We start from the raw sequence: 27,938 nt of genomic DNA on the forward strand, positions 1-27,938 counted from the left end.
CGTAACTACCCGCCTCCTTTCTCCGACTCAGACTAATCACGAGAAAGACGCGCTTACGGACCGCCCTTAGGTCCCAGAAGAACCAATACGGGCTTCTGTGTTCTTAGTCCCGCCCCCAGCCAGGCTGGGTTTTTCCGCCCTTTTCCTTCATTTCCTGGAACCCGGTTCTGTTTAAAAAATCCGCGAGCCACACCCGACGGCGGCTGCACCAATCACTTCAGCAACAGCTCCGGATCGACCAATGAACGTGAGTATTATTGGAGAACCAACTCTGACTCCTCAATTTTAACCAATGGGAAGGGGACTTCTAGAGCGGTATGAAGTTGCAGATCTTCCATATTGGAACAGGGCCGCCGGGACTCTCGCACTCACCTGTGAGTGTGGATCCGCACGGTAGATCCAGGGTAGATCCACACATCTCCTTGAGTTCACTGACCTCGAGGGAAACAGAGCTTGATTACAAGTGGAGTCGACCCCAGGAGTGCTTCCTTAAGATCACAGTGGGATGAGTAGTAGGCCTGTGTCTGCTCGCGTGCGGGCGGGAACTATAAAACTAAGGAACCGGAGAAAGGCTAATGTCTGAGACGCGACAGGCAGGTTGGGATCGGGGACAGGCTGCAAAACCCACCATGAGTGGGGGCGGGGGGGGGGCCTCACTGAGGAACTCGGTCCCAGTCCATTGCAGAAATAACCTTTAACTCTGGTCTGTCCTACACTCATTCCCCTCTGGTCCTGGCTGCGGCATCTGGCATTCTGCTCCACACAGCCCTGAACGGGAGGAATTCCCCATTTATAGATGAGGAAACAGATGCAGTGGTAAAAAAGACTAGCCATCTGGAAGAACAGACTCAGGACTTGGACCTTTGTTCTTAAAGTCAAGGCATGCAAAGTCCCTATTAAATGCAAAACCTCTACAGGAACAAAAACCATCCACCGGCCTTCTGGGAAGTCGGCCCTGAGTAGAAATTGATAATTATTAAGAGACCTGGATTTGGAGAATAACATTTGATCAAAACTTTGTAGTTTGTTGTTCCCTCAAGTTTTTATTTAAAAAGAAAACAAAAGTCAAATTCTTCATTTTGACACATTTTGCCTTATCTCCTTTGCTTTTACAATTATTTGAATATGACAGATAACAAGACATTTTCAGTCATAGTAACACTGAACATGAAGTTCTTTACGGGCCCTTAGTCACATAACCAGTGTCACCACCCCTAAAATAACTTAATCCTCTAACATGCAGACTATATTAAAATGACTGTCATCATCTCCAATACACATGTAGCTCAGTGATAGAGAGCCTTGACTAGAATGCAGGAGGCACTAGGTTCAATCCCCAGCACTGGAAATAAAAAGTACATGGGAGCAAGAGAAATGGCCTGGCTCAGTGGATAAGAGTGATTGCAGTGTAAGAATGAAGACCTGACTTCAAATCCTCACTACCCACGTAAAAAATCCGGGCATGGCTGCAAGTGTGCCTGTAAGCAATGCTATAGGGAGCAGATTGCTAGGGATTGCTGGTTGCCACCCTAACTACCTGACTCAGGGGCATAGGATGAAGAATGTCAGAGCAGAATGCGTAGTAATACAATGGGACTTGTGTACACACACACACACACACACACCACACATGGAGGGGGCACAGTATCTTTATAGGAACCAGGCAAGATTCTGCATTCTTGGCATATTGGACTCATGCAAGATCATCCGATTTATGTCTCTTGGATCTCTGTTCCACTACCCTTCCTCTCTTCTCTCCTCCTTCTCTAACAGGATCTCACTTTGTAGATCAGGCTGGCCTTGGACGGACAGAGATCAAGAGCTGGGATTAAAGGCATGGGCTGCCACATCTGGCGTGAGCCCCTGGTTTTAACCATGGGTTTGGATCTGTGCACTGAAGCTCATCTTTGAGTGAAGACTATGGCTGCCCCACCATGAGAAATCAGCAGTAGCCAGCAGTTCAACAAGAAGGGACAGGGTCCCATGAATCCTTCCCTTCCTTAACCCCAATTGCCTGGTCACTGGTCCAGGCTCTACAGGCAACCACAGCTACTGAGACCTGCCATGGCTCTGTCATGCTCTTGAGATTACTGACAATGTTTTCTTTACTTTTGTTTTTGTTTTGTTTTTGTTTTTAATATTGTTTTTCCCCCTTCCCTTCTCCCTCTTGCTCCAGCCCAACTCACTCTGGCCCATAGGTTTTTTGTTTGTTTTTTTTTAATATGTTTCTCATTATGGGTAGTTGTGAGCCACCATGTGGTTGCTGGGATTTGAACTCATGACCTCTGGAAGAGCAGTCAGTGCTCTTAACCCCTGAGCCATCTTACCAGCCCTTATTGTTTTTTTAAAGACAGAGGAGCCTCATGTGGCCCAAGCTGTCCTCAAATTCCCTATGCAGTTGAGACAGATCTTGAACTCCAATCCTTCTGCCTCTACCTCCTGCTGGGATTGCAGGCATGCGCTACTATACCCAATTTTCTCTGCCTTTTAAGACTTATTTTAGGAAACGTCACCAGCCCCATTTTAGAGGTGGTAAATGGAAGAGGAACTCGGGTTCTGTCCCTTGTCCTCTAATATCAAGCCGCCCGGTCCTGGGGTATGCTCCGTAGCTAGGCTGCTGTCACTTTATGAGCTGGCCCACCATTGAGCTCCTACCAGATGTCGGCAGGCGGCTGTGGAACCATCTGGATTGCTGAACACTTGATAGTCCTGCAGAGCAGATGATGGAGAAAGACTCCGGGTGGTGTGGCCTGGAGCTTATAAACACTGAGGTATTAATGGCAAATAGGAAGTGTGTTTATTTGAGGGAGGCTATGAGGGCCAGGGAGGTAGTGTGGCAGTGAGGCTGGTATAGGATCACAATGGCTGGGGAGAAGGGGGAACTCCATTCTCTGGCAGGGTCTGCCGCAGTCCCGTGAGGGACCATCAAACAAAGACTTTGACGAAGTCTATCAAGCGTGGGTCCTTGTAGAGCTTTTCCTCCAGTGCCAGGTACTTCAGTGGAGCCAGCTCTTTGTGCCTGAGCAGAGTGAACAAGAAGGTGGTGAGAGATGTCCGAGCTCTCGGAGTGCTCCCAGGGGTCCTCCTGGCCCTGCCCCTTACCGATTGAGCCGCTGTTCCAAGATCCGGATGCGGAACATGGCCTGAGAGCAGAAACTGAGGTACAGGTCCTCATCCTCCGGCGTCAGGGTCACCTGGTTCTCCTGGTACCATTGCTGCTTCTTCTGCAGCTCCTGGGTCTCCTGGAAGCATACAGAGACGAGCATGGGGGTTGTGTGAACGGATCTGCAGCCAGGCTGTAGGCCCAGTGATCACCAGGCAGCCCAGGAAAGGGACAGAGTTAGAGCATCACAAAATATCTTGGGTGGGAACTGCTGTGGTCATGATTTGAAGGGCAGCATGTGCCAGAACAGGGCCAAAACAGCCAGTCAGAGCTGGGGGTGTGGTTTAGCCCTGGGTTCCACCCCTAGCAGCTCATATACAAAATTAAAACAGTTGGGTGTAGTGGTGCACACCTTTAATCCCAGCTCTCTTTAGGCAGAGGCAGATGGATCTATGTGAGTTTAAGGCCAGTCTGGTCTACATAGCAAGTTCCAGGCCAGCGAAGGCTATAGAGTGAGACCCTACCTCAAAAAAACAAAGCAGTTCTGCTTGCTCTCCAGAGGACTGGGATTAAATTCCCAAAACTCACATGGAGGCTCAGAATCACCTGAAACTCCAGACCCAGGAGATGTGATGACCTCTCATCTAGTCTGTGAGGTATACATTCACACGTGCAGACAAAACACCCATACACACAAAATAGCTACATGATCTAGGCAGGTTGCGGATGCGCTCAGAGCCCCCAGCAGCTCGTCTCTAAAAATAAGGGTTATTGTGCCCCCATTCCACTCTGCTCTTCTCTGTGCAAACCAAGACACTGCATGGGGACCACATGGTTTGCCCCTCACTTGTCTCACAGAAATGGGGCTAGGACTAGGAGCTATTATTTATAATGCACCATTCAACCGTCCATTGTTTCACAAACCCATCCATCCACTCTTCTATCCCTCTGTCTGCCCATCTTAGTTACCCATCCATTTATCCATCCATCCACCTACACTCTACCCCTAATCCTCACCGGACATCCAACTGTACCCAACCCCACCCCCACCTAGTAACCCATCCATCCACTCATCCATTTACCCAGCTACCCACCATCCATCCACTCATCTAATAACAAAGGAGGAAGAGGACATCTGGTGTTTGGAAGCCCCGATTACAGACACACTCTCATCTGCTCATCTGTCACCCTCGGATCCATGAGGCACTGAGCAAAAACCTCAGGTCCCTTTTCTGACTGAGGATGGTGAGGTCACCTCCCCTGCCTGGCCCCCTGGCCACACCTTCTCAAAGCGAGCCTGGATGAGGTTAGCCTTGTCTATGAGCCTCTGCTTGAAGTCGCTGAGACACTCGTCCTTGAGGCGTACCGCCTGCCACCGTGTCAGCTTCTCGCCTGGAGGGAGCTGTGCCAGGAACGGGGCCAGGTAGTCCAGCTGGGCCTCCACCTGCCGCAGGTGCTCCTCATGCAGGACACGCTCCTGTGGGCCAGGGAAACAGCTGAAAGAGTGGGACATCCAGGAGACCTCGGGAGCAGCTGAGTCCATTGGGCAACAGTACAAAGCCAGGCCCTAAATCCAGGTCCCAGGGTCCCTGTGAGACCTGATTGCCTCTTCATTCGTGCTTATCCCTTTCTGACATGTAATTCCTGTTTCTGACACAAATTCATCAATCAGTCTGAGCCTTAGTTTTCGCCTCTGAAAACAGACCAGCTCAGTTCTGGAAAGCACTAAAGCCCAGGCCTGCCAGTCCAAAGCAGGTACTTACAGCGAATGGAAGAAGGTTAGCAATGATTCTGAGCTCCCAGGTTCCTCTTTTGCCCGTAAGGCCGGCCTTACATGGGGCACATGGGAGCCAGAGACCATGGAGACATGGGCTGTTACCCTTTCCTATGGATCCAAGAACATTCCAAAGTCCAGCCTTGCCAGGCCAACTCCAAACTACTTTAAAGATCTGCACTGCTTGGTGAAGAAGATTTAGCATCAAGCCTGGGAACGGAAACTAGTCTTCCTACATGGGGGAGCGGGTAAAGCCAAAGCTCTGCATTGCCGAGTCCTGGTGTTCAACTCCAGGTTGAGCACCTGAGTCAGTTGGCTGGGCTCTGGCTCAGGAGGTCACAGTCTCAGTGAAAGTCCTAGTAGAGTTGGACGTGTAGTCCTCATTCTTTCTCCACACAAGGTAGAGACTTTGATTTGTCCACAGCCCTGGGTAAATACCCCCAGCCTGGATCTTAAGTGCTCTTTGGGGGTGACACATCAACACAGTCAGTTTGGCAGGTGATAGTCAAAGAATACTCACCTGACCTCCCCAGCGGCTTCATCCCTTACAAAGGGTTCCCATCGCCGCCCTACCCCGGAGGCATGGCTCCCGGGAAGGAGACCTGGGGAAAGCTGGGAGGCTCACCATAGCCTCCCGGTATTCTTTGCTCTTCTCGTTGCGCTTGGTGTCGTAGATAGAGATGGTCAGCGCATGAGCCTCCTCCTCCTCTTCACGAAGCTTCAAGATCTCCAGCACCTTGATCGGACATCATGGAGGATGTCCGTCATGAAGGCCCCTCTCTCCCCGCCACCTCTGCTGTCTGGTGGGACCTCACCTCCAGCTCTGACTCCCAGGCCTGATGTCGGGACAGCTTTTCTTCATTCTTCAGGTGAATCATGGTCTCGTACTGGTAGAGGAGTTTCTTGGTGTGCTCCATCGGCTCGACCTGAGACCGGAACCAGCAGTGACAGAGAGGCTGCACCGGGGCAGGCCTGGGGACCACTTGGTTTAAATCTACTCCCCCTTTCTAGCTGTGTGACCTCAAGCAAGGTCCTTAGCCTCTCCAGACCCCAGGATCCTTCTCTACAAAAACATAGAAACAAAGAGGGGCCAAAGAAAGATGCAGAGGGGCTTACAATTATGCTATTAGAATAGGAAGATAAGACCATTGATTCTAGGGCATAAGAATATCCTTATGCCACCTTCAGGAGAGGTCCATGGGATCTGGGGTCTAGGTTCCCCAGAAGTGCAGGTAGGGACCATGAGAAAGTCTCAGCCATCTGGGTTTTCATTTTGGTGGAAATGGGATGATTTTCAGAGCAGCTGCAAGGGAAAGATCTTCAGATTTGCATATTCCCAGGGACAGTGATGGGTTTCCCAGAGTAGTCTTAACAGGGGATCCACTTAGGGTTTCTCCAGTTACCAGAGGATGCTTGCAGGCAGTTTTTAGGATGGGCCACCCCAACCACCCAGTGTGCCATGCAGTCACCGACCCACCTCGTAGCTGATGCACATGTCTGGTGTCATGATGATTTTGTTGCCCTTGCTGTCCACCTCCGTGCGCCGCAAGAACTCCCGCTTGGATGCGGTGATGTAGTCGTCGCGGCAATGGTAGCGAAGCTGGATGCGCTCCTCTGCTATCAGAAACACCCGCTCTGCCACATCCTCATCCGCCAGTTTCGCTGGATTCCGGAAGAACCGCTCTGTGATTTTCTGTGTGGCCAGAACACGCAGAGGAGGGAAGGGGGGTTTCTGCGCATGCTCTGTGGGCAGGAGGGAAGGACTCTCAAGACCCAGGAGTCCAGGGGTGCGAGTTGTTGATCGGTCCTTTCTGCTAGACAATGGATTCTATGACCCCCGTGGGTTCTCAGGACCCAGCTTCACGTGATGTTGGGCCTTTCTCCAGTTTCCTCCATAAAACTCTACTTGTCTGCTTCTACAGGTGGGGAGCGGTCCACCTCCCCAGAAAGCCTGACCCATTATCAGATACCCCTTACTATGGAAAGGAGCATCTTTGGTGTGTGGCCAGGAAGTTCAACGGCCAAGAACTTTGTAGCATCTTAGAGGAAACAAAGCTCAATTTGAGGCAAAGTGGTTGAAAATAGGTATTCTAACCCTCACCCCAGATCGCAATAAAATTTAAAAGACTCTCACTAAAAATTGTGCATGCGCATACACACATTTGTGTGGTGACCAGAGATTGACATGGTCTTTCTTTTTTTTCTTTCTGTTTTTCTGAGACAGGGTTTCTCTGTGTAGCCCTGGCTGTCCTGGAACTCATTTTGTAGACCAGGCTGGCCTCCAACTCAGAAATCTGCCTGCCTCTGCCTCCCAAGTGCTGGGATTACAGGTGTGTGCCACCACCGCCTGGTGAAATGGTCTTTCTTAATTGCTCGCCTGTTTGTTTTTTGAGACAGGGTTTCTGTCTCAAAACTTGGCCTCACTTGAACCTGGACCTCACTGGTGGCTTGACTGGCAGATCAAAAAACCCCACGTTTGCCTCCCTGGTGCTGGCATTACAGATGCCAGTCACAGTGCCAGGCTGTTTTCATGGGTGCTGGGGATCAAACCCAGGTCTTCGTGCTTACAAAGCAAACTGTTTACTGAGTGAGCTAAGTACTCGGCTCACTGAGATGGGATTTCACGTGGCTCAGCCTCGGACTCACCACGTAGCAGAGGGTGGCTTGGCCTCTCCTCCCTTCAGCTACCTACCACCTCTCAAGCCGGGATTAATTGTCCAGCTAGGAGCAAACCTGCTAGCCCACAGAAATGTTGGAGAGAGGTCATTTGAGATATTTTTAAGTTTCTTTAGTTTCCCATATTTCTAGTTATTACACGTGTATTTGTTCATTATAACGAGCAAACTGTGCTTCTTTGTTTAGTGGCTGGGGACACAGCTTACCCCTAACAAGCTCAGGGGTCTGAATTTGTTAACATAGTTGTTTCATATTTAGAATCCTGGCAAAATCACAGGCATTAATAACCATCCCAGGGGCAGGGCTTCCCTGATCCTCTATCTGCCAGAGCGGGCGGGCAGCCCTCAGCCCGCCTGTGCTCTCACCACCATGGGCCTCGGGTTGGACTCCGCACTGTTCTGGGTGAGCTTCTTGACCCTGGGTCCAAAATTGATGTGTCGATAGGAGAGGAAGTCTGAGCGCCCTTGATAGTACTCCGTCATTGTCATGGGCGTCTCCTCCCGCTTCACCAGGCCGTCCACGCGGATCATTTTATAGAACTCCATGACGCGGTCCATCTCAGGCAGCATAGACTTGTATGAGTGCACTGGGGGAGGCGGGGCAGGAGGGGACGGGCAGGGGCTGGGTGAGCATCAAGAGCAGCTGGCTCTGTGACCCAATCCCAGACCCAGGGGGAGGGGTGCTCTGAAGTACACATGAGTATCAGTCCCGTACCCAACCCCTACTTTCTGGGCATTACGGTTACGTCTAATTTTTTGTTTTTATAAACAACAATATGATGAACGACTATAGCATACATTTATTGTTCTTGCTCAGCTTTTGCTAAGAACATATTCTCAGCAGGGGAATTACTGGGTCAAGATGTGCTCACATTTTAAGGCCATTAATGTTGCTGTTTAGAGATGGAACACGGGGCATCAGGCATGCTAAGCACATGTTCTACTACTGAGCTACATCTCCATATTATTAACACATTTAGCTCAACTATTCTTAAGGAAAGAGCGACCTGCTGATATCAGTAGGGAACAACTTTCTGCTGCTTTTTTTTTTTCTTCGAGACAGGATTTCTCTGTGTAGCCCTGGCTTTCCTGGAACTCACTCTGTAGACCAGGCTGGCCTCAAACTCAGAAATCTGCCTGCCTCTGCCTCCCAAGTGCTGGGATTAAAGGCGTGTGCCACCACCGCCCAGCTTTTCTGCCGCTTTCTACCCCAGCACACACATCAGGTTAATTTGCCCACACAAAGGTTGTGGCATGGTCCCTTCTTGGTTTAATCTTGACAATTGCAACTCCCAAATGTGGTCGGTGTCTTTCCATGTGTGTGTTGGCTCCAGACCTTTCTCTGCTGAAGTCTGGCGTAGGATCTGGATGTCAGGAGACACATTCTTTCTTGCCCTTCTTCCCGACCCCATGGACTCCTAGCCATAGTCATAGCCTAGCATAGTGGTCACTCTGCTCCTGTATTTGCCTCTTTGGTGGTGCTGGTTGGCTTTACTGCCCAAAGTTCTTAGGTCCTTTACACATGACCCATATCATGTGCCCTCTGGTGGCAATTCTGGCCTGATCCGAGGCACAGAACCACAGCGTGTGGCCCTGGCTTTGACTTCCCTAGAGAGCTGATGGTCACCGTGTCTTCCTTTCTGAGCTTTCTCAGCTGCCTGCACACCACCTTATCTTACAGAGTAGAGGTAATGTCCATGCTTGCCACCCAAGAACCTCCGTGAGACCTAGGATTGGTTCATCCCATTGGTGTCATCATATGTAAACACCCCCCCTGCCCAAGGCTCTTGGCCTGCCCAGCAATGGGATCCACACACCACACAGAGCTTGGGGATGGCCTGGCTTGAAGTAGTCCACGTGCAGGCCTGTCGTCTTGTTTATGTGCTTCAGCTCCAGCATGTCCTCCCGGTTCTGGTACCATTCCTTTATCTCCAGAACCTTTGTGCCTGTGGGGACACAGAGATGGTTGCCACAGACAGACCAGCTCCTCTGGCCTCTGCCACAGACACTAAAAAAATGGAAGTGATTTACCCCTGGTCACCAAGCACAGCATTTGCTTGTTCCCCCATTCCGTGCCCCACAAAGTGCCTTACACTGTAGGTCCTCGTAGGTGGTGAGGCGACACACCAGGCCATTATTGTTGAGGTATGGGGACCACTTCTCCAGCTGTGCCTTCTTGTACTGTATCACTTTTTTTCCACTGGGGCAGCGGGTCTCGAACTCTGTGGATGTAGAGGGAGCAGGGGTCTTTCCTCCCACTCATCCTGGATGCTCGTCCATGGTCTGCATTGCCTATAAAGTGCCTCGAGGCCCAGAACCAGCTCCAAGGAGGAAGAAAATACTCACCAGTGCTGGCTTCAACTCTTCCCAAGTATTCTTGGGCCAGCCAGCATCCCAGAGCTACCCGAGAATCATATCTGTGATCCAGCCACTCCTTTCCCCTGCCAGGCCTTCACCACTGAGAACGACGTGCTAGAATGACATCTGATCCTTCACAACCCAGCCCCAATGACTGCTACTTCTTAGGACCCATTTTGCCTTCATCCCTTATCTAGGACGAAGTGGGTGCTCCTACCCCTGGGTTCATGACCACTTCTGTAGCACTTTGCCACCTGCTGGAACAGCCTATGCCCTTCTCCTGAGTCTAGGCATTTCCAAATGGGTATATATGGTAGACATTGGGCAAAAGATAACCCACTCTCTTTTTCCTGTGGCCTAGCCTTGTTAGTAGTATCTACTAACTGTTCTGTCCGTGGCCTCCTCTGAACAGGGGATCTGGGGAAGGGGAGGCCACGTCCCGGACTTTGGTGTTCATGATGTTAACCGTACAGTGTGTGACAGGTAGAGTCAGCACAGAGTAGGCAGGGTGTTGAGAGGGGTGGAAAGAAGGGCCCAGGAAGCCTCGATGGCTTCTCTGCAGAGCTGAGAACCAGTGAATGACAGAGACCTTCTGGGGTGATCTCAATCTGGGAGACCCACGAAGATGGCATGTCAAAGCTCTTATCCTCCTCTTCTTTGCCCTGTGAGGAAAGGGGTGGTCGCTGGCCAGGGCCTTGGAGCAGAGGCCATGGCACAGTTCTGTCCCCCTACCCCAGACCCAGACTTTCTAAGGGAACCCTCAGTTTCTCCGGAAGAGCAAGAAGTCGGAAGATGATCCCAGATGGGGAGGAGAGGAGTAGGTTTGGGCGGACCCCTATTCCCTACTTGCCTGGTCTAAGATGGTAGCACCTGCTCTCATACCCCACCTACAGCCATTATGGCTACTTAAAGAGAGGATCCTGAGTCAGAGGGAGCTAAACCTTTGACTACACCTAGCACCAGGCAAGGAGGGCTGGGGAAGTTTTTCATCCACTCTAAGCCTAGCTTTCCTTAGCTGTTAACTGGGCTTCTTGGGAAGACTAATGGATGTTGTGGATAAATCTTGGGCCCTGCATGGCTGTTCTTCCCTGGTCTCTGAAATAAGACCTGGTCTAAACAAATGATCCTCAAACCAAGCTCAAGATTTTCTGTGTGTGTACTTTTGCCACAATGCTCAGACCTTGGATGCTTGTTCATCTAATTGTGACTTCTTTTGAGATCGCACAAGGTGATCAGACAGCCGAGGCAATAACAACTTTTTTTGAGACAGCCCAGGAATCCCAGGTCTGGCCCTCCAACTGAGTGCTGGCTCTCCGGATGTGTCTGTCCAAAGTGGGCGGGACCAGGATTCTCATTCCAGGGATGTGACAGGGCTTCCAGGAGGAGCAGGCTCCTGGGTTTGGATTTTTTTTTTTTTTTCGAGACAGGGTTTCTCTGTGTAGCCCTGGCTGTCCTGGAACTCACTCTGTAGACCAGGCTGGCCTCGAATTTAGAGATCTGCCTGCCTCTGCCTCCCAGAGTGCTGGGATTACAGGAGTGCGCCACCACCGCCCGGCGCTCCTAGGTTTAAGGGTGCATATTGCTGGTCTATGCCCTACAGCCAGCAGGGACACCAGTGCTCAGAACAGAGGATCGGGATAACAGGGTGGTCTCAGTCATTCTTAGGCAGCCCTCAGAGCTGAATAATCACCACAGAGAACCCAGATATGCAGCCAGAATGTTGGGTTTGGCTCCTAGCTCTCTCACTTAGTGGCTGGTTCCTTTGGTGTCTCATTTTGCCATGCTGTGTATTAAGTTGTCCTCAGCTACCCAGGAAGCAGAGATTTGAAGGAGTGAACTAAGATTCCGCACCAGAAACAGAACCTGTCCCCGCAGTGTTGCCTGTTGATATGGGCTTGCTCAACCCACCTCTAAAATCATATGCTAAAGCCCCCCACCCCCCATACCTATGAATCCAGTTGCATTTGGAAATAAGGTCTGTACAGGTAAGGCAAAGTAGTCTAAATTGGGTCTTCAGGTGGTCCTATTATAATATGCTAAGTGGCTGGGCAGTGGTGGCGCATGCTTTTAATCCCACTACTTGGGAGGTAGAGGCAGGCAGATTTCTGAGTCTGGTCTACAGAGTGAGTTTCAGGACAGCCAGGGCTATTCAGAAACCCTGTCTCAAAAAAACAAACAAAAAACAAAAGCAAAAAAAAACCCAACATGCTAAGTGTTCTTATGGGACAAAGATTCATAGAGAGAGGGGCAGATAAAACTACAGTGCTCGTGGCCATCAGTAAACCATCATTCATCTTGGAAGAAACCAGCCCTGCCAGAACCTTTGATCCCGAATTTCTAGCCTCTGGGAGTGTGGGACTTCCGGTTTGTAATACTCCCTTATGGCAATGCTAGTCGACTGATACTGTTATTGTTGCTATGGATACCAAACAAAGACTGTGACCCTCACCCTAGTTTTACATGTAAAGGAGACATGGAAGATTCCTAAAGCAAGGGGAATTTGCCTCCTAGTCGCTCCTTTCTCACACAGGACCCCATAAATGAAGTACCCCATCACCACCACACACCCCTTGTTGAAAGAGGACAGACAGAGAAGGCTGATGAGGGGATACCCCAGGCCAGTGACTAAGGAGAAGCTAGCAGAGTGGACCCTGGGGCTCCCACTCCAAAGACATGGTCTCTCTAAGGAACAGTCCAACTCTTGATCAGGGCTCCAGATCAAGGAGATCTAGAGATCTTCTGGAGATCAGGAGAGACTGTATTCAAGTACTGTCAGTCCCCTAACCTACTGCTAACCCACTGAGAGGTTCTGGGATGGTCACTGGATATGCCTAGGCCTCTGTTTACCCATCTGCAAAACAAGAATTCTACAGACTCCTCTGCTTTGAAGCATGTATGACAGATACATTTGGAGCCCCCATGCATGCACATGTTTGCAGGGATGTCTCTCAAGCTGCCGATGCAAAACAGGGTGAAGACCCCCGCCCCGCCCCGCCCCACCCCACCCCCATGCTAGCAGACTCACCAGATCGTCCACATCGTCATCATCATCTAGCCCTTCGTCATCCTCCTCAGTCAAGGACAGGTGAGGCTTGTCGGTCCCCAAGAGCATGTACTCCCATCTCACAGGGTCTCCCAGGTCGAAGATCAAGTCCTGATGGAGGGGGAAACCAACTGAGTGTCCCCCCTGGATCCCATGACTGTGCCTGCTCCTAAGGAGCAGTGGCTATTCCCCGAGGCCATCGGGGGGCTGTGCAGAATGTCAGCTCCAACCAGTCTCTAAAAGTCCAGCCACATTCTTCATCTCCTCAGGGAAACTGAGGCACCGCTCTCATCCCATTTCCCAAGGAAGAAATCCTACAGCATGTCCAAAAGAGACTCATCAGTGCTCCCTGCTGGGGACAGTCTTACGGGAAGACAATTGTACGGCACTTCAAAGCATTTCTGAGCAGGAAATGGCTAGTTTAAGGTGAGCCTCCTTGTTTTTTCCTTGTTTTGTTTTTATTTTCTCCCAGCCAGGGAGCCAGGAGCCAGGAACCAGGAACGGAGTGCTACTCTTTTTATTTTTGTGGTTTTTGTTTTTGTTTTTGTTTTTTTTGTTTTTTTTTTGGTTTATTTGGATTTGGTTTTTTTGAGACAGGGTTTCTCTGTATAGTCCTGGCTGTCCTGGAACTCTGTAGACCAGGCTGGCCTCGAACTCAGAAATCCATCTGCCTCTGCCTCCCAGAGTGCTGGGATTACAGGCGTGCGCCACTCCCAACCCCCGGCTTGAGCCAAGTGCTACTCAGGACTCGGGAGGATACAGGAGATCTCAGAAAGGACCAGCCCTACCAGGACCTCAGTCCTGGCTGTCCTGTCTCCAGAAGTATAAATCAAAGAATTTTTGTTCTTGTAAGTTCCTAGTCTACAGTACTTTCTGGTTGTAGGTTCAGGTGCCTACTAAGGGGACAGGGGTCCCCTCTACCTGCTCTCCCAAGGTGACATGCTCCACGGGACAGCAAAGCCTGAAGAAAAGCTGCTCTAAGGAGACTGAGCATCCAGCCATTGGGAGGTAGCCCTGGTCCCGTGTTCACTGTCCTGTCGTGTCCCGAGAGGCCTCCTGTGTGTTGTGCCCTTCCTGGTAGTGGGGACAGAGAGGTAGACACAGCAGAGGAAAGGAAGGGAGGGGAGGAGGGCTTCTGGATACAGCGGTGACTGGGAATAGAGACCTGCATGGACGGTCGCATATCATTTACTCTTTGCTAAGGCCTGTCACTTTTATAAGTGTCAAGCAGCGGTTACACACGCTTTGTTGTTTCAACGCCAAGTTCTGTCCCTACAGAATGGATGGCCAGTGGCTCCACCCCGTGCTCCCAGGGCACTCGTACCAGGCAGCCTCTATGAGGATGCTGCCCCATTCCCCAAACCCCCAATGCCAGTGCAAGACTCTCAGAGGGAACCAAGCCCCAGTGCTATTTTTAGCAGTGTCCATACTGGCTAGTGTCATGGTGTCTTCTCCCAGACCCTTATGTGGTGACTCGGTACTGGCCTCGTTCCTCCCTAGCATAAATGTCCTTCCCATAGCACCAGGGTGGTATGCACTGGACAAGAGGATGACCTGAAGGCTTGAGGAGGGGATGAAGGACCACAGCCAACTTTGAAGGGCCGTTATCCTTCTGGGATGCCACTCTGCATTATCTGTGCAGTGTGGTATAAGTTTCATTGACTGCGTGTCTGTCATACAAGGTAACGAAGCTAATACTTGTGAAATACCCAGGACCTATTACAAGCACATTCTGAGCATTGCTTCTCTGGGAGGGAAACAAAGGCTGAGGCCTTGGAGTCAGGGCATGGAGTTAAGTCGGACGCTGAGATAGGTATTTCTCTATTCCACTCGTTCAACTTCCTTCCATTCACAGACTCAGAGTTACTGGCTGCCTAGTGGACACATAGTCACCCTGCCTGGCTCCCAAGGGACCACAGCCATCCCTTGAACAGACACATTGCAACAGGGGGCTATCTAGTCAGGAATAGGGGACACTGGGTGTAACAATGGACAGGACGTGGAGGCCTGAGCCCTGAGTTCGATTCCAGTGGCTTGTTCTCTTCCACGAAGGTGCCTAGCAGTGGAGATCTGCTCCGTGTCATCTGCTGTGTGCTCCTAGGCCAGGCACAGGGCCCGGCACACTGCGGGGGCTGCGACGAACACAGCGCTTCTCTTACTCTGCCATGCTAAATGATCCCACTAACATGAGTTAGCCGCGTTATCCGTCCCCTGACTCCCACATTTCTCTTCTGTCAATCCACATCTAAACATTTTTCCCCACAAGTACACCCACAAGAGCTGGGCATGATGGTGGACCTGTAATCCCGCACCATTTGGGAAACTGAGGCAGGAGGATTGTTGAGTTCAAGGCCAACCTTGGCTGTAAAGGAAGAAGCAAACATCAAGGCCAAGAATTAAGAAGCTATGCTGGGATGCAGCTCCATGGTAGAGGGCTCGGCTAGTGTGCGTGAGGCCCAGCTTCCTTCTACTACTGGGGGAACATTAAGAAGCAAAGATTCATGAAAAGATAAAAGTGAAAGGTGATTATGGTTGGGGGGAGAGTTTCTCCAGGCAGGGGTCTGGAGCAGTTAAGAAGAGCTTCTGGGAGGGGTGGAGGGGTGGCTCAGTTAGTCAAATGCTCGCCTAACAGGTGTGAGGCCCTGGAATCCATCCTCAGATCCACATAAACTAGGCATGAGAGCACATGCCTGCAATCCCAGCTTTTGGGAGTTGGAGATCTGCAGTTCTGCAGTTCAAAGTCACCCTCGATTATATAGCAAGTTCAAGGCTAGCTTAGGCTGTCTGTGACTCCTTCAGAGAGGAGGAAGAGGAGGAGAAAAAGAGGAGGAGAGAGGGAGGAAGGGGAGGAAGAAAAGAGGACTATGAGGGAGGAGGAGAGAAGAAGAAGAAAAAGGAGAGGAGAAGAGGAAGAGGAAGGAAAGGAGAAAGAGGAGTAGAGGGGGAAGAGGAAAAGGAAGAAGAGGAGGAAGAGGAGGAAGAAGAGGAGGAGGAAGAGAAAGGGGGGAGGAGGAAGAGGAAGAGGGAGAGGAGGAAGAAGAGAAGGAAGGGGAGGAAGAAGAGGAGGAAGAAGAGGAGGAGGAAGAGGAGGAAGGGGAGGAAGAAGAGGAGGAGGAAGAGAAGGAAAAGGAAGAGAAGGAGCAGGAAAAGGAAGAGGAGGAATTTATCCACAGCACTGAAGGGCAGAAATCAGAATGTGGAGGCCTCCAAAAAGAAAAAGGTGGGAATCCCCAGACTCTGCACTGAGACTTTGATGGACCACACCGAAGGACTAATGATAACAGAAAGGTAAGGTCACCCAGGATGGCTAGATCTCTTTTCCTACTAGATTCTTGCCCAGCATCTCTGCCGTATGTTAGTTATCCAATTATCTCTAAAAAACGTTTCATATGTGGTTTTTAGTAACATAGACATATGTGCACACGGAAAATGGGAGCATGTACTCACAAATGAAAAATTAGATTTTTCCAATGGTATTTCACTGGGTATACAAACCACACTTAGGGGGCTGGAGAGATGGCTCAGTGGTTAAGAGCACTGACTGCTCTTCCACAGGTCCTGAGTTCAAATACCAGAAACCATATGGTGGCTCACAACCATTCCTAATGAGATCTGACGCCCTCTTCTGGTGTGTCTGAAGACAGCTACAATGTACTTAGATATAATAATAAATCTTAAAAAAAAAAAAAAAACCCACACACAATTAGGGCAGGCCTGTGCCCAGCAGTAGATGGCCAACACAAAATGAACTCAATGATATTTTTGGAAAGTTTTTTGGGCCTCAAAATGCTTTGCCTTTTGTTTGTATGTCTCTTTGTTTTCTTGTTCTTGCTGCTGTTGTTGTTGTTTTGGCTTTTTGACATTATAGGTCTTTGCTTATATATATATTTGGATTTGTTTTTTTCGAGACAGGGTTTCTCTGTGTAGCCCTGGCTGTCCTGGAACTCACTCTGTAGACCAGGCTGGCCTCGGACTCAGAAATCCGCCTGCCTCTGCCTCGCAGAGTGCTGGGATTATAGGCATGCGCCACCACCGCCCAGCCCTTTGCTTATAAATTATAGTTTCTGGCTCTCTGTTTTCAATGGGATTTCTGCATATGTAAATGTGTGTGTGTGTGTGTGTGTGTGTATGCTTCTTGTGCTTTTCGTTTCTTATTTGTTTGTTTGCTTTGTCTTTTGCTGGTTTGTTTTTATTTTCTTCTTCTTCTTCTACTACTACTATTTATTATTATTATTATTATTTCTGCCTGTTTGTTGTAATGCAAAAGAGAAATGGTGTGGATTTGAGTAAGTGGGGAGGTAGGCAGGATCTGAGAGGAGTGAGGGGAGGGGAACCATAATCAGAATATATTGTATGTTTATTTGTTTATCTGTTTATTTATTTATTTATTTATTGAGACAGGGTTTCTCTGTGTAGCCCTGGTTGTCCTGGAACTCACTCTGTAGACCAGGCTGGCCTATAATTCAGAAATCCACCTGCCTCTGCCTCTCAAGTGTTGGGATTAAAGGCATGTGCCACCACCACCCAGCTATTTATTTTTGAGATGGAATCTTTTTATGTAGTCCTTGCTGTCCTGGAGCTTGCTGTATAGACCAAGCTGGCTTTCAACTCACAGAGATCCTCCTGCCTCTGCCTCCTGAGTTTTGCCAGCTTAAAAATCTATTTTCAATTAAAAATTTAAAACTCTTTCAAATTTGAGGAGGTATATAGAAAAATAATAGCTATAGACTTGATTATCAAAAAAAAAAATCGTAGTCAGTGAAATGGTCTAAGCATCACAACCAAGGGGCTGAGAAGAGACAAAGACCTAGCAATGCACACAAACACAGACAATACAGAGTTTTGTTTAAAAGGCGAAGATAGCCTTGCCAACATAAACCAAAAGAAAGCTGAAGAAACTATATTTACTGATTGTAAATAGATATCAGGATTAAAAATATGGATGGGGAAAAGATGGGCGTTTACAATACAAAGGGTCCGTTTATGGTCATCTTAAATGTGTATTCACTACAGTACATATTTCTAGAATATTTGAAGCCAACACCAATAGAAGAAACAAAGAAACCCAGCATTCTAATCCAGTATGCGGGTAATGTCAAGGGCTTTAGAATACAGAAAAACAGTGAAGAAGTCCAGAGAGGAGCTGAGCACCATCAATGGACTTGTGATGACTGACACTCAACAGAACCATCCAGTCAGCCTCAAAGTATGGTCATTTTAGTCAAATTCACAGAACAGTTGAGAGGCAACATAAGCTGGACCAAAAGTCAAGCTGTAAGAAGATAGTGTGGTAAACATTCTCTAAAAACCACACGATTAAAACTGAGAAATAGACAGATCAGGCTGGAGAGATGGCTCAGCGGTTAAGAGCACTGACTGCTTTTCTGAAGGTCCTGAGTTCAAATCCCGGCAACCACATGGTGGTTCACAACCATCTGTAACAAGATCTGATGCCCTCTTCTGGAGTGTCTGAAGATAGCTACAGTGTACTTACATAATAAATAAATAAATCTTTTTAAAAAAAATAGACAGATCACTGGGAAATAACACATCTACACGTCTATAAGCAAAACTATTTTTTTTTTTTTTGAGACAGGGCTTCTCTGTGTAGCCCTGGCTCTCCTGGAGCTCCCTCTGGAGACCAGGCTGGTCTCAAAAGATCTGCCTGCCTCTGCCTTCCAAGTGCTAAATGGGCATGCCACCACCATCCGGCTGAAACAACACCACATTTTTGCCACATGGATCAGAGGATAAAGGAAAAGGAGAACTTTGAACTGGAAAAAAAAAGTGTGCGTGGGGGGTGGGGAGAGTGTCCACAGGTTGCTGAAATGTGCGGGATTCCAGAGTAGCTTGCTGGAGTGAAATGAAGGTCTTTACTAGCAAAACAGAACCAGCCAGATTCATTCCTAATCAGTAAAATTGAAAACAAGCGTTAGAAAATAATTAGGATCAGAGCAGAAATAAATGAAACAAAGCTATATGAAAAAAAATCAACAGAACCAAAAGCTGGCTTGTTGACAATCCCAACACTATTGAAAAGCCTCTAACCAGGTTCATTAGAGGAAAAATATCTACATCTTCAGTGTCAAGACTGAGAGCAGTCTTTAAAATATTAAAAGAAAACTAATGAACTATAAACATTTTATAGCAATAATTTGAAAACTTAAATGAAAGGGACTGAGTTTTCCAGAAAAAAAAAAAAGAAGAAGAAAAAAAAGAAAAAAGAAACTACCAGAAATTACTCAAGAATAAATGCCCTGGGCTGTGTGTGTGTGTGTGTGTGTGTGTGTGTCAATGCTAGAGCATCTTCCTGGAATAGTCAAGGTTTGGGGTTCATCTCCAGCACTGCCAAATAAATGAATTATCCAAACTGAATGTGTCATTTAAAATATCCCACAAAGAGAACTCTAGACCAAGATGACCTCCAAAGAAGAAACAACATTGATTTTATAGAAAGTCACCCAGAGGCCTGGCAGTGGTGGCGCACGCCTGTAATCCCAGCACTTGGGAGGCAGAGGCAGGTGGATTTCTGAGTTCGAGGCCAGCCTGGTCTCCAGAGTGAGTTCCCCGACAGCCAGGGCTATACAAAGAAACCCTGTCTCGAAAAATACCAACCCCCCCCCCACACACACACACACAAGAAAGTCACCCAGAAAAGGATTAAAACTGACCATGCAGATAGAACAGCCCTAGAGTCTAATTCTTAGAGTTGATAAACAGGTTTTAGACTCCCTGGATATGCGGACTGTAGAGAGCCTTACTGGGGTGCTGTGCCACCTGGAAGGACAAGGAAATGGGCTGCTAGGCAGGAATCTGACATAATTTTAGTCTTAGGATGGAATGAGAGAAGCAGGCTTCAGGAAAGACTTTGGGCTTGGACAAGGAAGTAGGCTCAGGCATTTTGGTTATTCTGACAAGCCCTTTACTGTCTTGCTAGTTCCTCATTGTACTGCTATTGAACTTAGTACCTGCATGTAATGAAATTGGTATAAAAGTGCATTGGAAATTATTAAACCCACCCTCAGTTTCAGAATTGACTGGGGTCATGCTGCAGTTTTTGTCTAATTGTCTCTTTCTTTTTAATCCTCACTCCTGCTCTGGAGAGCCAGTTGACTGACTGAGGGGGCTTGGTCAGAGGACTGTCTTCAAAAAGCCAATGTAATTTCAAAACAATGTAACAGCATCACCTTCTGCCCACTGAATGGCAAAACAAGCTGGCCTCGCTGGGCACACCTGGAATCTCAGCGTTCAGGATGCTAAAGCAGAAGACCATGGCTCCAGGGCCACCTGGCCTGGAGTGAGAGCCCACCTCAGACTCTCCCAAGCAAACGTTGAGTGTTGGTAAGGAGCAGAAAGCTATCCAGACTCTCACAGAGTGCTGCTTTGAGGCAGTCAGTTTTGCAAAATGGGAAGAATCTACTGAGATGAAATGCAACTCTCATAAGTCCTGATCCACCAGCTGCAGGTATGTATGCGTTCCCTGATGCAAGTAGGGAAATGTTCCCAGCAGCACTATCCCAAATAATCCCGTGCTGGAGACGATCTAAACATGCCACTTTAAACCAGGAAAATGGGTTCTGGTTCAAGAACGGGGAATTAATGAACAGTACACAAACGAGCAAAGCACTGCACACGGAAAATGGACAGATCTCACAAACATCTCCATGACTCGACAAATCCACCACGAAGGGCACAGACTATATGACTCAGCTGACGAACTGTCTTAAATAAACTGATGGACCTTTAGGAAGTCAGCCCTGGCTTTGCCCCCCGTAGCCTATGCCACCTGCCCCACCCCCACCCTTCAGTGATGTCTCCCTGTGCACCTATGTATTCTTCTTAAGTGAAGGGCATTGATTTGTATAGACGAATTTCCCCTCATTTTTGTAGTGTTGAGGATCAACCTGTACATGATAAGCACCTGCTGGACCACAGAGCTAGTGGGCGGAGGGGTTACTGGATGGGAGTGGACAGGTCCTAGAAAGTAGGGGAGTTCATTATCTCAATCCAATCTAATAAGATTGTGCGCTTAGGATTGTGTCGTGTGTGTGTGTGTGTGTGTGTGTGTGTGTGTTGTGTATGTGTTTGTGTGAATATGCAGCTCATAGGACAGCTTTCAGGAATCAGCTCTCTCCTTCCACCATGTGGGCCCCTAGTATCTAACTCAGGTCATTAGGGTTGGTGGCAAGCATTTTACACAAGAGTTTTCCTGTGGCATGAGCTGTATTCGTTCTTTTTCTGGGTGTGGGAAACAGAGCCTTCGGTGGACAGTGTGTTTAGCACTTTAGATGTACACACATTCCTGCACGAATGTTACACTTCTACCCAGAGTTCATTCTCATAAACCAATAGCACTCGGGTTAAAAAGGATGCACACAGCAAACTGGAGAAGTTCATCCTGCTGCAATAGTCTGTGATAGCTGGGGGTGTGGCTTCTGGCACCTCCACCACACAGAACCCTGCTATCGTGGGGTAGGTGGCCGGACCCTGCTCCCCACGGTCCCCTATCCTGGGTCTCTACCTCCCGCCCCCACTCCGGCACACCTTGCAGCAGTTCCAGCAGTCTTGCATGTTGATCCAGTAGTTCTTGTGGTTCCAGAGGCTCTCGATGCCCAGGAAGTGGTCATCCTTGGTACTGTAGCTGCGCCCAGTCAGAGGGTCGATGAAGAAGCTCTCAGGCACCTCGCGCTTTCCTGCCAGCACCAGAACCCAGGAGTGCACCCGCAGGCCATGCAGGGGGTCAGGCTTGGCTTTCTCTAACTCCTGCACAGGGAAAGTGGGTGACCACGAGCTAAGGGGAACTCTCTTTCCAACATCCTTAGAACTCCAGCTTTCAACCACTAAAATGGCGGGGGTAGGTGGGGGAGACAACATCTGTGGTTCACTGTTTAGGACACCCTGGGTGAGATTTCATCCAAAGAAAGGCAAAAAGTAAGGAGCGCTTTAGGGAATCTTAAGCGAAGGCCTCAGGCCCACCTTGACCACCTATGACAGGGTGCAGGGCCGCGGAGACCCACCAGGAGGCGATCTTCCTCTTCCTTAAGTCGCTTCTGCTCCAGATCTTTGATCTCCTGTAACCTCTTCTCCTCTTGCTCCTGCTCAAACCTGCTGGTCAGGTCCCGGGGCGGCTTGATGGCGTATTTCTTAGGCACCGCCTTCTCTTTCTTCTTGACTATCTGTCACCCAACAAGAGTGGAAAGTCGAACTCTTCACAGGCTTAATGGGATCGGGGGCCCTGACAGAAGAGGGAGCTGCCTCACCCACTCCGGGACCTGAAGCATGGCGTGGGAGGTCCTCTTTACAGGTCAAGCCTAGCTGCACAGCAGAGAATACTAAGGATCTCCCCACCAGCCAGGCTCGGGAACATTTGAGCACGCACACACAGCCCAGTTGACCTGGATCCTAGACAGAGCGTGGGGCGGAGAGTCTGGGGTAAGAGTTTTCAGAGGTTATCCTTGGAAGAGTTCATACATAGATTCCAAGTTCAAGTTTTCTGGGCCAGGAAGGAAAAGTGAAATGTGTGTGTTTCTACATGTATGTGCATGCACATGTGTATATAATTAAGTACAAAATGATATGTGTTCCCAGGAAAGAACTCTCCAGGAGCTGCTGAGGCGGGCTTATAGCTGTGAAAAAAAATACAATCTCCAGTCTTGGGGATTGGAGCGGGCTTCCATCCCTCAGTCTCCATCCTCCAAAATATGGTACCACATTTTCTTTTTGAGCATGCCATTTTATCTTTCTGTATACCAAGAGTGATAACGCCCACTACCCAGGGTGCATGAGTAGCCACTGAGTCAACCCAAGCCCATATTAAACCTGTTTGTCATCCAGAAAGTTTTCTACCTTCGTTACTTATTGACTTATAAATTTGATTCTTTGCATTGCCTTTGAAAAAAGAAGGTCAGGAGGTGTTAGCTCAGAGGCCATGGAAGGAAAAAGAAATGTAAGAGAGCAAATGTTCTCTTACACCACCCCTTGTGTGGTGGTTTGATTGAAAATAGGCCCCATAGGCTTATAGGGATCAGCACTGTTAGGCGTGGCCTTTTTGGAGGAGGTGTGTCACTAGGGGCTGGGCTTTGAGGGTTCAAATGCTCAAGCCAGGCCCTAGTCTCTGTCTCTGTCTCTCTGTCTCTTTCTCCTTCCTTCCCTCCATCTCTCTCTCCCTGCTTCCTACAGATTGGGATGTAGAACTCTCACACCTCCTCCAGCACCATGTCTACCTGTGTGTCATCATGATGGTAATAGACTAAACCTCTGAAACTGTAAGCCAGCCCCAACTAAGTGTTTTCCTTACTAATTGTTGCCATGGTCCCACTAATCTCATCACTTGGGAAGCAAAGGCAGCAGGATTTCTGTGTTTGAGGCCGGCCTGGTCTACAAAGCAAGTCCAAGGACAGCCGGGGCTGTTAGACAGAGAAACCCTGTCTTGAAAAACCGGAAGGGGTGGGGGCCACAGCCCCAGGAGAGTTCTTGGCCTGCTGTTCAGTGTTTCAGATCCCCGAGTCTCCACCCTTCAGCTGCAGAGGGGCCTGTCTCTCGTCACTGAGCCTGGCATCCGCCCAGGACGTAGAAAGTTCTTCCTGTGCACTCTGTAAGGTGTTTTTTCAAGTGTAAAGAGATTTGGGTTTTTTTGGTTTTTGTTGTTTGTTCTCGTTGTTGTTGTCTGTGTGATTCTGCCATGAAACATACATATAAGTTCATATGTGGGTAATGTACATTACCCACAACCATAACCACACACTCATACTCAGTACTTCGTAATTTTAAATTTGAAAACTGCTTCTTTTGTTTGCAGAAACTTTGGTGATGATCACTTTCTTAATGAGTAGACAGAAAACTCAGACGTCACTCACTGGGGCCAGCGTGAACTTTTTCTCACTAAACAGGTTGGGGATGTAGTTCCGAGTAGCATGTTTGCCCAGCACAGGTGACGTTCTCCATTCCATCTTGAAACTATAACAGCCGGGCGGTGGTGACGCACACCTTTAATCCCAGCACTTGGGAGGCAGAGGCAGGCAAATTTCTGAATTTGAGGCCAGCCTGGACTACAGAGTGAGTTCCAGGACAGCCAGGGCTACACGGAGAAACCCTGTCTCGAAAAAACCAAAACAAAAACAAAAAAAAACAAAACAAAAAAAAAAAAAACAAAGAAAAAGAAACTATAACAGGTGTGTGTGTGTGTGTGTGTGTGCCTGTCTTTCTGTCTTCTCTGTCTCTGTGCTGTTTGTCTTGTCTGTCTCTGTCTGTCTGTCTGTCTGTCTGAGTGGGAGGAGGGGGGCTGAGAATCAAGCACTCTCCTGGCCATTGTTTCCCACCATTAAAAGGACAGGACAGGCTTTTATCAGATGCAAGGGGACGTGGGTAAGCTAGTAATAGTTGTCTGTAAGGCAGAAGCCATTTGAGTTATGAAATTTTCCTAGTGGGAGCACCATGTCTTAAGCTGAGCTAAGACAAGGCAAGAGGAAGCACAGTTTGGAGAACTGGGCTGTGGGTGGTGCTGAGGACAGAGAAATCACCAAAGGTTTGCAATAAGGAGTCTGGAGCAGCAGCGGATGCACGGTGATGGGGCAGGAACCCATAAGTATAAGGACAGCCTGCATGGGGACTTGCTTCTCCAAGATGACTGGGGCAGAGACCCAGTTCTTGTTTCCTCTAAGGATGGTCAGGGCGGGGTCCTGGTTTTCTAAGATGGATGGGCAGTCCCAGGACTGTGCATTCTTTGGGCTACCGCACATCAGGCATACCTCTTTGGGCTTCACGGTGAGCGGACACACTTCCCTCGTCAGGTCCATGAGGCACAGGTCCAGGGAGCCATAGCCGTTGACACAGTAGGCATCATAGCCGGAGCCAATCAGCATGGAGCAGAGCAGGGTGCTGAAGTCAAAGCAGTTGCCCTTCTGGCACTTGAGCACGGTGGTCGAGGAATATAAGTGCGTGGGCTGAACACAGCACACCCATCAGCTCGACAGTCCCCCTGCGGCTCACCACGCAGCCACCCACTTGTAGGGGAAGGGCCCCTGTGGCATCCAGAGCCTCTTGAGGACACGCCACAAACAGACCCACATAGCCTACATGTGCCTGCCACTTTAAGGACCTGGTGGGCTTGCCTTCTCATTCTCTATCAGTGATGGCTTCTTCACCCCTCTTTTCTCTCTCCCTCCATTCTCAGTGAAAAGATGACTGAACCTTTCAGAAGCCCAAAGATAGGGTTGAAGGCTATAGGCAGCTTGGTATCCCCCCAGCTCTTTGCTGTCCCTCCTGAAGTTAAAAAGGGAGACTGAGGCAGAATCTAGCAGGCGAGAGACCAGGCTTGCTATGTGCCTTGGGTCAGTGGTTCTCTCCTTCCCTTCCCCTCCCTCCCCCCTCCTGCTTGCTTGCTCTCGCTCTCCCTCATTTCCCCCCACAGGTGTCTCAGAAGTCCTTCTAGTACCCAGACTTGCCCTAAGCCCCTGGGCTTGCCCTGTGTGACCAAGGGGGTGTCTGTCACTTACCGGCTTGAGGGGGTCAACCAGAGGAACCATGGTAAGGAAGTCAGATACAAACTGGGCACAGCTGTCCCAGTTGTAGAGTTCAGGGTAGGGCATCAGTGTGGGCCTCAGGGTGGTGCTCACGAACTTCTGCAAGAGAGAGATCTTGCCAGGGACCCTGTATAGCATGGGAGGGTCCCATGCCTGGCTGGTCCAAGTCTCCTTTATTGAATTCTTGGGGGTAGGGGGGAACCCTGAAGAGACCTGGTTCTCAGGCCTCAGAGTGGTGGAGCAGTCTCTTGCTGGGAAGGACTGGTGTTTGTCAGTGGAGGAGGCAGTGGTAGAGGAGGCACCCATCCATTTGCATCACCCCATGGGGATAATACTAGCTCGCTCTGGATCTGGGCTGGAAGGGCAGGGGGAAGCCCTTCCTGTCAAGCCCAGAGAGGCCAAGTATTATGGCTATTCCTGACTACATCTTGACTACATCTGGAATTAACTATAGTCCAGAAATGGACAGATCTTGAGGCATAGTGGCCACTGAAAGCTTAGGCCCAGGCAAGGTAGTGCATGCCTTTAATCCCAGGAGACAGAGGCAGGCAGATCTGTGAGTTCAAGGCCAGCCTGGGACAGAGCAAGTTCCAAGTCCAGGTGTGGTAGTACACACCTTTAATCTGGGCCACACCTTCGGCTGGAGGCCGACATAAGGACAACGAAGAGTTGGTTTTTCTTTGCCTGTTTGCACGCACTTGCCAGTGCATCTGTTGGAACCTACTTCTTCAGGATTCCAGCTTATACAGAAGCCCAACTGAGACACCGGACCTCATGGAACTGAGCAGCTACTAGGTTCTTGGGTTTCCCATTCACAGATGCCCATTGTTGGGTTAGTTGGACTGCAGTCTATAAATCATTCCAATAAATTCCCTTACTGTATAGAGATATTCCATAAGCTCTGTGACTCTAGAGAACCCTGACTAAGACCCTAAGTGCATTGTCTAAGCTTGCTCTACAGTAAGAAAGGGCTAAAGGACACAGATCTCCAACCAGGATGAGGCCTTTTCAGAGGCCTACAGAGGTTCTAGGCAGAGGTAGCTAGTGACCAGGGTGGTCTCCAGTAGCAGGTACCGAGCCTTCAAGGGAAGAGCCAAGCAACAGGACAAAGTGGAGCTGAGGAGGCCCTGCCCTCCACATGGCCCCCAGGTAGCTCCCTGAGCCTCAGTTTCCCCCATCTATGGCTGCCCTATAGGCACAGAAGATCTCCTAGAATGTGTTAGTAATCAACGCTGAAGGCCACAGCTAGTTCAAGGGCATCCTGGGCTACATAGGAACACCCCACCTTAACTCAAGACTAAAAAGGTTGGAGATGCAGCTCAGTGGCAGGGCGCTAGCCTACTATGTGTTAGGCCCTGGGCTTCCAATTCAGATCCCAGGCCTGCACCTAAAGGCCCCCACCCCCCTCCCCAGTAGTCTGTATGTCCCTCCAGCCCCTGAAAGGCCAGAACTGATTCACAGGAGCTTCCGCAGGCCAGCTGTGATTTGACCCAGTGATAGTGTAGAACTGGGTATGCCCTTCCCCATTCCTCCCGCCCCCACCCCATTATGCCCCCATCCCTGCTCCTGCCCCGGCTCTGCCTTCCGCACGCCCCAGGCTCACAGGCACATTGCACTCATTTAGCGGGTGCAAGAAGAGAGGCACGCGGTCCGGACACAGGTGGCTGTACTGGCGGGAGAAGTTGTCTGCCACCATCAGCAGGTGCTCCTCCTTCAGGGAGTTGGTGGTGTAGGAAGGAGGCAGCTTGGTGACATCAATGGGGGCCTGGCTTACGATCCTGTGTCCCAGCAGAGATAGCAATGATCTGAGTGAGGCCGTGCTCGGCAACCCCCCCACACACACCCCGCCCAGGAACCCTCCCCAAGTGCCTGAGCTGTCTTTGACTTTGCCTTGTCTTCATTTGATACTCACAACCACGCGGAGACTGCCAGTGCTAACACTTTCACTCTTACACAGACAAAGTAATGGAGGCCGACGCCCCACCCCCACCCCGTCACACAGCTGAGGGAAGGGAGGGGGAGCAGTCTGGGAGTAGAACCTCAAACTGAACCCAGTCCCTCTGCGGCGCCCCTCCCAGACCAGATGCTACCAGTCCTGCCTTCGTCCTTCCTATGCCTTGTCCTTTCTGACCGTGCCGGCTGGGGTGGGAAGCCCCAGTCCGGACACTCACGTGTGATCGGCTGGGGTCGGGATCTCAATGGCCATGAGCTTCCCCTCCAGGTCTCGGAGCTCGTCCTGGCTCAGGATGGCCTCTTTGCTCACTTCGGCCGGCCTTATCACCCTCTCCACCTTTTCAGCCCGCTCGGCCCTTTCCGCTGCTTCCTCGCGCTCGGCCTCCTCCTCCTCCTCCACTTTCTCTCTCAGGACCTCCATCCTGACGGCTAGAGATGAGGATCTCTGCAGGGAAAAAAGCAAATCTGCTCGAAAATGGTCGTTGTCCGTCAGGAAGAAGTCACCGAGACC

General features: G+C 49.6%; 1 protein-coding gene and 1 long non-coding RNA gene across 2 annotated transcripts; one reads left to right on the forward strand and one right to left on the reverse strand.

The window, feature by feature from the left end:
• Positions 1-16: 16 nt before the first annotated feature.
• Positions 17-2,113, forward strand: LOC127672154 (uncharacterized). The gene is made up of 2 exons (XR_007974834.1): positions 17-247; positions 1,774-2,113. It is a non-coding gene; the product is annotated as an uncharacterized LOC127672154 (long non-coding RNA).
• A 672-nt stretch (positions 2,114-2,785) lies between these two features.
• On the reverse strand, positions 2,786-27,848 carry Drc7 (dynein regulatory complex subunit 7). Its single transcript, XM_052167343.1, has 18 exons — positions 27,646-27,848; positions 27,387-27,455; positions 27,078-27,252; positions 25,448-25,573; positions 24,701-24,895; positions 21,971-22,129; positions 21,498-21,716; positions 12,936-13,064; positions 10,500-10,572; positions 9,646-9,774; positions 9,370-9,498; positions 7,919-8,139; positions 6,355-6,570; positions 5,693-5,803; positions 5,503-5,613; positions 4,386-4,580; positions 3,103-3,242; positions 2,786-3,019 (listed from the first exon to the last, which is right to left on the reverse strand). Exons 1-18 carry the CDS (start codon positions 27,846-27,848, stop codon positions 2,926-2,928), a joined length of 2,694 nt encoding a protein of 897 aa, XP_052023303.1. The 3' UTR covers positions 2,786-2,925.
• Positions 27,849-27,938: the final 90 nt, after the last annotated feature.

Source organism: Apodemus sylvaticus, chromosome 21, assembly GCF_947179515.1.
Source record: "Apodemus sylvaticus chromosome 21, mApoSyl1.1, whole genome shotgun sequence".
Lineage (NCBI taxonomy): Eukaryota > Metazoa > Chordata > Mammalia > Rodentia > Muridae > Apodemus > Apodemus sylvaticus.